The following is a 12692-nucleotide window of genomic DNA, read 5'->3' on the forward strand; positions in this document are numbered from 1 at the left end:
CTGCTGTTGCCATTTCTTTTGATCAATCTTTTATTTCTACACTTGACTCATTATCATGTTTTTGCCTTACACCATTATTCCTTTTGATATTTAATCTTGCATGCTTTTAACTTCTTCAGACTTCCCATTTTATCATTTTCATTCACGCTCCCTATCTCTACACCTTGCTAAAAACCTGTTTTATATATATATCATCTTTGTCAGTGCTAATGAAAGGTCATTAATTTGAAACATTTCTCTCTCCACAGATGGTACCTAACTCTGCATTTTCTGTCTATATTTTAGATTTCAAGCATCTGCAGTCTTAGGCTTCTGTTCTCTTTAATTCCCTTCACTCAGAGTGGTTAAAGTGAGAATCCCAAACAAACTTATAATCACTTCTGGGACCTCTTAAGCTGAAATTATTGTCAGCAACCAAATCATATTCAAGTCTCTTTGGAGATGCCTGAACACGGTCAAAGGTATTATGTATAAAAGCCCTGAAATGGTCTGTTTAAAAAGGTCCCCACACAAGACAATCTGCAATGTGCCTTGAAAGTTATCTAATTCAAAGCAACATGCTAAAGAACACTTAAAAGACATAATACTCTGGATTTTCATTTATACCAAGAAAATTAAAATTCGACAACATACATATAGTACCTTTTTAAATATTCCAAAATCTAGGAAGTTCTAACAAGTTTTACGTTATGCAATAATTCAGTGAAGGCATGCCAATAATAACCAAGTACAATTATGTAGCACCATTATGTTTAAGAAAAATTACAAAATGTACATTGAGAGAAGCTGAATGTACGATGAATTAAATTGATAAGTCAACATGTTACCAAGTCATTTACACCAGGCAACCAAGTGAATATAAAACCAATGAGAATGTAACAAAATAAGGAACCCTGTACAAGTGTTCTAATCCAAAGGCTGCCGCGGCAATGGCTAAGAGGAGCTGCAGTCTTGCTGTGTGTTTCAGGAGCTTGCTAACATGAAAGGAAAAACAAATTAGTTATGGAGAGAATTAAACATCACATATTGTGCATTTAAATCAAATTGTGTTGTCAGAGATGCCTGCCAAGTACAGACTGTGGCCGAAAGAACAATAGAGGTTGACCCACAGTCTGATAAGAACGTAAGAAACAGGAGCAGGAATCAGCCATTCGGCCCCTCAAGCCTACTTCACCATTCAGTGAGATCACAACTGATCCACCATTCATCATATTCACTTTTCTGCATTTTTCTATAACCCTTGATTCCCTTATCAATCAAGAATCTATCTCAGCCTTACCAATGCACAAGAACGCTGCCCCATCACTCTCTGTGGCAAGAGGTTCCAAAGACTCACAACCTCGTTGTCCATTCACATGGAAGATTACTCAGTTCTGCTCAAAGCCCTCAAACAGCACTGAATAAATGAAGAATCGATGCCTGGGTAGTTTTTCCAACAATATTTCTCTGACCAACAATGCCCCGCTCCACATCTTCCTGATTAAATGTTAGTTGAAAACTATTTGCAGATGTTCCCGTTCGAGCCATTCAGTTAGACTGCATGGAGTCTGTGAATTCAAGTGCCAGCTCCCTGTATCATTATTATTACATATTGCGCATCTGTTCGCATAGTCAAAAATTGTGACTAGCATTGTATATATAACACCTTACTGTGTCGAATTATGAAGTGCAATTATGGTTTACAGGACTTGATTTTATTAGATTAATCCACAATGACTAAAGTGAGGTAGCATTGCAAAAAGTTAGGACACTTCACTTTTGACTATGGAAAATTACTCAGGTATGTCCTGTACACAATAAGCAGGACAAATGCAAACTGACCAGTTACCAACCCATCATGCCACTCTTGGTCATCAATAAAGAGATGGAAGGTGTCATCCACAATGCTGTGTGGCAACACCAGCTCAAGTGATGCTCAGTTTGCGCCCTGCCAGGGCTATTCAGCTCCAGACCTCATTATAGCCTTGGCTTAAACATGGACAAAAGAGATGAAATTCAGAGGATAGCCCTTGACAAAGTTGTATTTAACTGAGTGTGGCGTCAAGGAAGCCTAGCAAAACTGCAATCAATGTGCACTAGGGGCAAACTCTCTGCTGTTTGGAATCATACCTGGCATGTAGAAAGGTGGTTGTGGCTGTTGGAGGTCAATCATTTCAGCTGCAGGACCTCTGTGGGAGTTCCTCAGGGTAGGCTCCTAGGCCCAACCATCTTCAGTTCCTTCATCAATGACCTTCTCTCCATCATTAAGCCACAAGTAGGGATGTTCACTGATGATTGCACAATGTTCAGCACCACTCACGACTCCTTCATCAGGAATGGCTGATGGAGGATCTTTGCCCAAAATGTCAATTTTCCTGCTCCTCGGATGCTACCTAACTTGCTGTGCTTTTCCAGCACCACTCTAATCTTGACTCTGATTTCCAGCATCTGCAGTCCTCACTTTCACCTGGACAATATCCAGGTTTGCCCTGCCAAGTGGCAAGTAACATTCGCACAACACATGCCAGGCAATGACCATCTCCAGTAAGAGACAACCTCAACACAACCCCATGACATTCAATGGTGGTACCATCACTGAATCTCTCACTGTCAACATTCTTGTGGTTACCATTGACCAGAAACTCAACTGAACTCACCATTTAAACACAGTGGCTACAAAAGCAGCTCAGAGGCTAGGAATACTGCTGAGTAACTCACATCCCAACTCCCCAAAACATATCCACCATCTACAAGGTACAAGTCAAGAATGTGATGGAATAACTCCCTACTTGCCTGGATGGGTTCAGCTCCAACAATACTCAAGAAGCTGGACACCATCCAGGCCAAAGCAGCCCACATGATTGGCAACACAGCTATAAGCATCCACTGCCTTCACCACTGACATTCTGTACCAGCTGTGCGTATTATCTACAAATGGAATGCAGAAATTCACCAAAGATCCTTAGACAGCACCTTCCAAACCCAAGATCACTTCCATCTGTCAGGAAAAGGACAGCAGATACATTTTGGAACACCTCTACCGACATGTTCCCCTGCAAGTCACCATCCTGACTTGAAAATATATTGCTTTGAGTTCAGTGTTGCTCAGTCAAAATCCTGGAATTCCCTCTCCAAGGGCATTGTGGGTCTATCTACAGTGCATGAACTGCAGCAGCTCACCACCACCTTCTCAAGGGCAACTGAAGACAGGCAATAAATGCTGGCCAGTCAGTGATGCCTACATCACACGAGTGAATAAAAAAATTCAGAACTATACTTTCAGTCCTATCATACTCAGGATTGGTCCAGAAATGATATGACAATGGTGTACACCTGGGAGGGAGCAACCTTGGAAGATTTCAACATTGACATTGGACCCTGTCGAGAAACAAGGCATCAGATCAAACACGGGCAAGGGAGTTTTCCTGTTGATTACCTCCTACTTACCTTGCTGCCTCACCTGATGAATCATTACTCATGTTGAATATCAATTTGAATATGCACTAATGGTAGCAAAGGCAAACTGGAAGTCTTCAATGGCTTTATAGCACCAGTACTGACTGAAAGAGCTAAATCCTGAGCAAGCAGTTACCAGTCTGTGTGTGGTGGTGAGCAATACAATATGAGGGAAAACAAAAATCAGCACCTCAGAAATGGATATCCATGAAGTACTGTGGGTTATCAGCAGCAGAATATTATTCCTCCACTTTGCAACACTCAGGATTTCCCAGATTCTCCCCTTAACATCAAACGAGGAATAAAACCCTGATTTAATGATCAGTGAAGGAAAACAAACATGGAACAGGAGCAGCTGCCAATCTGGTGAAGCTATAATACAGGACTACATTTATGTTAAACCATGGAAGCAACATGTCTTATGCAGAACCAAGTGAGTCTGCCATCAATGAACTGGTCACTAGCTCTCAGGCATAGGATTTTCATCCGATAGGGGCCCTAATTCAATGAGAGGCCTGACTCTAAGTCTTAGCTCCGAGTAGCACAGGATCCCACCAATTACTGCTCCTAAATTCTGCCCCTTTAGTCTGCTTTCAAGCATCAAAGTGATGGAAGCTGTTGTAATCAAGTGGCATATACCCTCACAAAATAATTTATCCACTGATGCTCAGTTTGGGTTTGTGGCTCAAGACCTCATCAGAGCCTTTGTCCAAACATACATTAAAAAGAGCTTAATTTCAGAACTGAAATGAGGTGGGAGTGACTGTCCTTGATGTCAAAGCAGCAATTGGCCAAGTGCAAAGAGGACTAGTGTTTTTCACCACATTCAGGGCTTAACAATCTTCACTTCAATTCATTACTCCTGAAGGTAATGCAGTCTGTGTCAGTATTCAGCAAGATCTAGCTTTGGGTTGATAACTAACGAGTAATGTATGTGCCACACAAATGCCAGATGACGACGATCTTCGAAAGACAGTCTCCCCACTTCGCCTTAACGTTCAACTGAGTTACCATCGCCAAATACTTCACAATCAATATTTAGAAGATTCATCATTGACTAAAACCTTCAAAGGACAAGCAGCGTAACCACAGTGGCTCAAAAAACAAGTCAAAGGGTAGGTATTCTGCAGTGACTGATGACCCTCTGTAGTCCCCAAAGCCATCATCTTGATCTGAATAATATTTTCCTATTTATAAATGGCCCAAATCACATGATTCATATTACAAAAATGTCCTCTACTTTAAAAACGAAACTCCATTACAAGTCAGATTTTGATGGCAAACTGCAAAATAAATAAATGTGCTGAAATAACACTGTTTTTACTTGCTTCAAAACGCTTTTTAATGATCAGTTATTCTATTTTGCATCCCTAAAATGAGTTGCAATCATCTTGGGATAGTGTTGGGATGCAGTTATTTGAACATGATGCTATTTGCATAAGTGCTTCAGAATGAACGTAAAATAGTGGCTATCAAAAGGAACCCAGAAACCTTTCAAGTGGTCCATGATGTAGGGCCACCCTTTTAGGTAGCAAAATGGGTGAATACTCAGAATACTGAGGTGAAGAGTAAGCAAGTGAGCAAAAGCCGCAAATGTGGTTTGCTTATTTTGTGCTGCTGTTATACCAGTACTGCTGCTCTCGTACTTCCACTGTGTTCTACTCTCTGCAAGCTCCTGCCAAGGATTACAGACTTTGAAGTGAGCTTCAAGTAATACCTGTTTTCCCAAAAGTATTTCATGCAGCACTTTCATATTAAATTATTATATTATTATAATTTAGAAGGGGTGATCCATGATTATTAATCCAGTTGTAATGTCAATTAAAACAGTTTGAGAATTATTGCACTGCATTATTGCATTGTTAGCCTAATTTTAAATCTTGCCCAATTTTGTCTCTGATCAAATTCTTTCACAATATTCTTGAAAGATCATGTCTCTGATCAAATTCTTTTGCAATATTCTTGGAAGATAATCTTAAGTACTTTTTCGGGAAAAAATGAAAAATGACCTTACATGTTCACAACTACACTTTTAACTGTGGAGCTAACTGGTAATAATTACAACATCCACATCATTAAATCTCTCACTTATTTACTGCTAAATTACACTGAGAAATTTAGTCTGAGACACAAATTATATACAAAAGGAATAACTACAATAGTGTTGTCGTTATTAATGACTCTTGCTAAACGACTGTTAGATAGATGTTACTGCACTCCCACATCACTGCCTAGCTGTCAAACTTAATACATGCACAATTTTTGAAGAGCTGCCCAGGGGTTGTTATCCTTCATCAATATATTTAATGAACCCATGGAAAGATCAGTATAAAACTCACCAAGGTATAGAAATGCAGAAGTAGCATAAAATTACCTTCTCTTAACTGAAGTTGAATGTGAATTAATGAGAAGTCCCATTGAGAACACCAGGATAATTGCAATAGAACCACAGGGGTCAGGATCAAGTCTCCTAGAATACCTGTTTAATGGAACAAAATATTACATTACTAATATATGAGAACTAGTAGAAAGGAAAAAAAACTGACAAATCAAACCAATAAATCCACTGCACATAAAAGAGGAATAAGCAATCAGATTGCACTTTCTACCTTAGCCACATAATTGCTCTTACAAGGAAACTTTTGTGGGAATAATGTTTAACTGTTGTTAATAGCAGGTAAAGAGACACGTTAAGTTATAGTTACATAAAGAGCGCCGACATGGACATCACAAATGTAGGTTTCTGCAGGTTCTTCCTTTTATTGTGATTTAACCGCTTCAAAACTATGCCAAATTTGTTTCTAAACACAAAATGAGTTTGCTAAAGTAAGAATTGCATGACATTGATGCACAATGATGATACAGTGTACAGATCACACCATAGGTGCAATAATTTGAGTAAAATCTTCTCGTATGATAAAATATTGACATATGAATGATTGGCAGTCAAATTTTTAAAAAATCTAACTTCATATTTTAGTGTCAGATTGGATGTGAGTGTTGATGATTGACGAAAATAGTGGGCAGTAATTTCACAGTAATACATGGTTAATGTAATGGTGGTGATACAATAAGTTCAACAGATATTAATCCCAAATGCTGACTAACTTTGTAACAAGAAAGATTCAGTGGTTATTCAAATTGTGAGCAAAATTATCTTACCTGAGATTTTTAAACCAGTAAATAAATGAAGGTGCACTAAATAGAATAACCCAATTCAATAAATGTAGAATTGTAGTATGAATCTGAAGAGTGTCCACTGCATCATCTACATCTGAAACTGATAGCAATTTATTGCTGTCTGGACTCAGTTGTTCTGGCTCTTTTGTTCTAGACGTGTCGCCTTCTTTTGCACCACAAGCAAATGCACCTTGCTTTATAATTTCCTGTTTTGGTGCCTGCAAATTAGAAGGAACCTTCATGTGTTATGTGTTTGTTAAAAAAAAAGCCAGAAATATTATACAAGGAAATATAACAAAAATGCTAAACATAAGCAATGATCAATGGTTAGTTGCTGAGAAGTTAGACTTGTTTTTCAATATTTATGAGTTATTGTATACAACCAAAGATGAATCCTGAGTAGCAAACAAAAAGAATAAAAAGGCTAGTAACAGGCTAGAATTATTAGATATGATTAGCTGTGGGTGACAACCCAGATTGATCTGGTGATCTTCCATCTTTGGCAGTTCACTATATAACCAGCACATTTGATGTTTTCTCTAATTACATACTGCACTGCTACTAAAAGTACATCAAAGTCCTGCTTCTAAGGGCTAAGGTTGGCATTTTTAATTAACGTGTGGGATGAGCATCTCTATGAGTGAGATAACACCCATCAATGAGAAAGCCCAACAAGTAAATGCCAACCAGACACTTACATGATCACATGGGCCTTCTCAGAGAATCACTTCTTGGGACAATGATGCTCAGCCCCACTTGAAGCTGGTGACCAAAGGCTGGCAAACTGATAGCAGCAGCACTCCTTTTGAGGTTCAGGCTGATAACTGTAGGTATTTTCTAATCTACCTGTTCAGAGATGTTATGACACATTTGTAGAACAGATTGAACTTGAACCCAGGTGTCCTACTTCACAGGTAGAAATGTTGCCATTGTACACAAGTTTCAGGCTAATAACCGTACAGCAAGACCAGTCACCGCTGGTAGTGCTTATCTGAATGGAGATAGTGGGGAGCAGAGGCAAAGACGAAGAGGTGAATTTTACTGGTCACCACCCCATTTGTACCAATAATTATCCCCCGGAGTGAGGAAGGATTACAGTTTAACAAATTGGCTGAAGGATGAGGCCCTTAGGTATTTGTTAATTGACCGCTTAAGTGCCTCAGTTGGTGACAAGTTAGAAAGATAGACCTCTGGTTTTGAACTCTGTTCCATAAATGGCACCAGATGCAGGATCAGTATTAGTTTGAAATCTGAGATAGATAGAATTTTGTTAAACAAAGGCAGGTATAAGGAATGAGGTCACAGATCAGCCACAATCTCAATGAATGGTGGTCCAGGCTCTGGGGCCGAATGGCCTTCTCCTGTTCTTATGGTCTTCTACCCAGAACTGAATTTCCGAGGTGTTGGTAAGGGGGGTAGGTACCTCCCTGGTGCCACCCAACAGATTATTTGCTCTTTCTGCCACCTCTAGGGAGGGGAAATTCCCAGCCTAAGTGTGTGAAATATTGTGTTGTCTTGCTTTTAAATTAGACATATGCTACATGGTTGGACAGAGTGAGATCAAACATTCCCCACAAAATTATCCTTTAAAGAAAGTTTGCAGTGAATAATACCTCCTTTCAAAGATGATACTTTACATTTATTTGATGCAACTGTAATTTCATAAAGGCCTATCTGTCATAAACACAAGAACAAAGTAGTGAGGCATCTGTTCTTGTCACAATATCTACCTAACAAAGTAAAAATTGTCAGTGACAACCGAAACTATTTCTAGTTATTTATTTCTGAATTTGTGCCCAATGAATATTCCTTGCAGGGCCTAGGCTTCCACAAATTTTCTTTTAACACGAAGAATGGAATGGAGTTTAAACTTTGCTTCATGATTGTCATCAAAACTAATGACAACTCTGCACCATCCAATATAAACTAATCATCACCTCCTTTTCCCTAAACTTACTGGAAGGTGATTCCAGATGCGAAATAAGAATGAAGGCAAATTAGCAGTGCAGCTACTGTTGAAATCCTGTTAATGTTGTTTGGTTGTTTTGTTTTAAGTGAAACATTTAACTATGCGTTGATTCACACGTGGTCAAGGAATCATTGCTTTCTAAACATATAAGAGTAAGGTTAGACAAGGTATGCATCCTGCTCACATAGCATTTTGGATAGCACATTTGACACTAGTGTGCCTGTAAAGTTCAGTAGGTATCAATCCTCCCATTCAGATGGTTTGATACCTATCCTATTTCCACCATCTCAGGAATTAAGTTCAGGATGATAGGCTAGAAGTCTACCTTTCTAGAGGCAGGTTTGGCTTGAACAAAATGTCTTAAGGTAAACAGCATTATCTTCACATTGATTAATATTCTGTCCTGTGCTAAGTAAATTAATATAGTACACCAGAGAACCTGACATATCTTTCGAGGAGTTGAGGATAATAGACAATAACTTATCCATTCAAACAATTTACCTTTTAAAAGCTACATAAAACTTACACTAAATTAAGCTACTTGCCGGTAACATTTGTGCAAAGTGTATTTGTTAAAATAAGTTCTAGTAATCCCAACTAGTTGCAGCAATAGAATAGTGCAGTGTCCTTTTATTTCTAGAAGCTGAGTTTGAATCCAGCCTAATGGGAAGCAAAGCTGCTTTAATCAGCTGTAAGATCTTCTATAAAATGAATTTGAGAAATCTTGACCCAGGCTCCTACAGGCACTATCCAACAACAAAAATCTGCCTATATTTTGCACAAATTGGCATTAAATTAGCAGCACTACTCAGAATTGTCAAAAAGGTGACTGCCATGAGAAAAAGAATGGCGTGGGTGAGATGTTGTTTCGAAATTGAATTTTAAGACCTGAATTTTCCAGTGCTATATATATCTGTACTGTCATTGGTTACCATAAGTTGAAAATTAAATTTGATTTTTAAGCAGAGTCACTGGTTTTGTTGAACATAAAACTTCTCAAGAATCTTCCATGGAAACTTTGAATTTTTGGCTTGCATTTACAAGCTTTAGCTTCTACAATTATATTTTTATAATCGATAAATCTCACAACCTGCTTTTTTACTGCAGTGATATTGCTGAAGTATTATTAATTACAGTAGGCATGAGTTGGCAAAATACAGTAGTCATTATAGTCTCAGAAGACCATAGGGCTGCTCTCACATTAGAGAGAGAGAGAGAGACAGAGACAGAGACAGAGAGAGAGGAGACTGGTGGTGAGTTGAACCTGAGGGTCACCGCGCCAACTTCAACTTTTGTGGGAATTGAACCCAGCCAACTGAGCTAACAGAGAGAGTGGACAAATATGGCAAAGTGTATTGATGTATTGCTTGTACACCATTTCATAATAAAGAGCTGAAGTCTCCCTCCAAGGACCCCAGCAATTCTCTATATTTGGATTTCAACTGGGCACCCAGAAGTTAGCGCATCACAAGTGAGGAGGAATACAAAGTCATCATGATTAAAAGAAATAGTCCTGAAAAGAAGAACTTGAAATTCGTCAATACGTAATTCTGCAAAAAATGACGGAAATGGAGAGACCTGATAGAAGCTGACAAATTTAAAGGAGGCAGTTTTCACCTTCGCTCCTTGGTGTTAAACAAGCAGAGTGGATCACCTTCCTTTTGCAGAGTTTACTTGATCTTCATTTTCACTGAATGAAAATGAAAATGGGGCAGGATATACAATGGTTAGGTGATTTCCTCCAAGTGAAGGTGAAATTTGTCAACTTTGTCCCTTTCCATAACGTGTGTCAAAACTTTTCTTACAATCCCGATTATATGCAACTAATTTCATTCCCTATTTGTTACGTGACTGAGAACATTAGTGTATTCATTTCCATACATGTCAAGTTTTGCACCTTCTCTAGTAGGTACATCCGCGTACTGAATCAGAAAATTATCTTGTACACACTTAAGAAATTGCTCTCCATCTAAACCTTTAACAGTATGGTAGTCCCAGTCAATGTTTGGAAAGTTAAAATCCCCTACCAAAACTACCCTATTATTCTTACAGATAGCTGAGATCTCCTTACAAGTTTGTTTCTCAATTTCCCTTTGACTATTGGGGGAGTCTATAATACAATCCCAATAAGGTGATCATCCCTTTCTTATTTCTCAGTTCCACCCAAATAACTTCCCTGGATGTATTTCCGGGAATATCCTCCCTCAGCACAGCTGGAATGCTATCCCTTATCAAAAATGCCACTCACCCTCCTCTCTTGCCTCCATTTCTGTCATTTCTGTAGCATTTGTATCCTGGAACATTAAGCTGCCAGTCCTGTCCATCCTGAGCCATGTTTCCATAATTGCCATGATATCCCAGTCCCATGTTCCTAACCATGCCCTGAGTTCATCTGACTTCCCTGTTAGGCCCCTTGCATTGAAATAAATGAAGTTTAATTTATTAGTCCTACCTTATCCCTGCCTGCCCTGTTTGACTCACTTCTGTTCTCAGCTGTACCTGTCACAGATCAAGCTGTTTCCTCACTATCTCCCTGGTACCCACCACCACCACCCCCCCTCCCCCCAACCTTACTAGTTTAAATCTTCCCAAGCAGCTCTAGCAAATTTCCCTGCCAGCATATTAGTCCCCTTCCAATTTAGGTGCAATCTGTCCTTCTTATACAGGTCATTTCTACACCAAATGAGATTCCAATGATCCAAAAATGTGAATCCTTCTCCCATACACCAGCTCCTCAGCCATGCATTCATCTGCTCTTTCCACCTATTCCTGCCCTCACTAGCTCGTAGCACTGGGAGTAATCCAGATATTACTATTCTTGAGGACCTCCTTTTTAAATTCCTGCTTAACTCTCTGTAATCTCCCTTCAGAGTCTTAACCTTTTCCCTTCCAATGTCGTTGGTTCCAATGTGGACAATGACCACCTGCTGGCCCCTCTCCCCCGTGAGAACATTCTGCACCCTCTCTGAGACATCCTTGATCCTGGCACCAGGGAAACAACACACCATTCTGCTTTTTCTCTGCTGGCCACAGAAATGTCTGCCTGTACCTCTGACTACAGATTCCCCTAACACAATTGGTCTCTTGGAAGCTGACGTACCCCTCGGTGCATTAGAGCTAGTCTCAATACCAGAAACTTGGCAGTTCGTGCTACGTCCCCCTAAGAATCCATCATCCCCTACATTTTCCAAAACAGCATACCTGTTTGAAATGGGTATATCCACAAAAGACTCCTGCCCTAGGTGCCGACCTCTCTCACCCTTCCTGGAGTTAACCCATCTATGTGACTGTATCTGAGACTGACAGAATAGATTGAGTGAATCCTCAGAAGGGAATAAAGAAAGTAGGAGTATACTTAAGAGAGAAATCAGGAGGGCAAAACGGGGACATGAGATAGCTTTGGCAAATAGAATCAAGGAGAATCCAAAGGGTTTTTACAAATATATTAAGGACAAAAGGTAACTAGGGAGAGAATAAGGACCCTCAAAGATCAGCAAGGCGGCGTTTGTGTAGAGCCACAGAAAATGGAGGAGATACTAAATGAATATTTTGCATCAGTATTTACTGTGGAAAAGGATATGGAAGATATAGAAGCAAAATGTCCAGATTAGAGGAGGAAGTGCTGGATGTCTTGAAATGGTTAAAAGTGGATAAACCTTCAGGACCTGATCAGGTGTACCCAAGAACTCTGTAGGAAGTTAGAGAAGTGATTGCTGGGCCTCTTGCTGAGATATTTGTATCATCGATAGTCACAGGTGAGGTGTCGGAAGACTGGAGATTGGAAAACATGGTGCCACTGTTTAAGAAGGGCAGTAAAGACAAGCCAGGGAACTATAGACCAGTGAGCCTGACCTCGGTGATGGGCAAGTTGTTGGAGGGAATCCTGAGGGACAGGATTTACATGTATTTGGAAAGGCCAGGACTGATTCGGGATAGTCAACATGGCTTTGTGCGTGGGAAGTCATGTCTCACAAACTTGATTGAGTTTTTTTGAAGAAGTAACAAAGAAGATTGATGCAAGCAGAGCAGTAGATGTGATCTATATGGACTTCAGTAAGGCGTTCGACAAGGTTCCCCATGGGAGACTGATTAACAAGGTTAGATCTCA

The 12692-nt window shown here is 39.6% G+C and overlaps 1 protein-coding gene across 1 annotated transcript in view; it reads right to left on the reverse strand.

Annotated features, from left to right (window-relative positions):
- Nucleotides 1-745: 745 nt before the first annotated feature.
- pgap1 (post-GPI attachment to proteins inositol deacylase 1) overlaps nucleotides 746-12692 on the reverse strand; it is a 145028-nt gene continuing 133081 nt past the window's right edge. The window contains exons 25-27 of the mRNA XM_060828014.1: nucleotides 6598-6833; nucleotides 5810-5914; nucleotides 746-974 (exon numbers count right to left, since the gene is read on the reverse strand). Of these exons, the coding sequence (XP_060683997.1) occupies nucleotides 836-974; nucleotides 5810-5914; nucleotides 6598-6833 (480 nt within the window). The 3' untranslated portion in view covers nucleotides 746-835. The remainder of the gene's footprint in view (nucleotides 975-5809; nucleotides 5915-6597; nucleotides 6834-12692) is intronic.

This window comes from Hemiscyllium ocellatum, chromosome 7 (assembly GCF_020745735.1).
Source record: "Hemiscyllium ocellatum isolate sHemOce1 chromosome 7, sHemOce1.pat.X.cur, whole genome shotgun sequence".
NCBI classification, from domain to species: Eukaryota; Metazoa; Chordata; class Chondrichthyes; order Orectolobiformes; family Hemiscylliidae; genus Hemiscyllium; species Hemiscyllium ocellatum.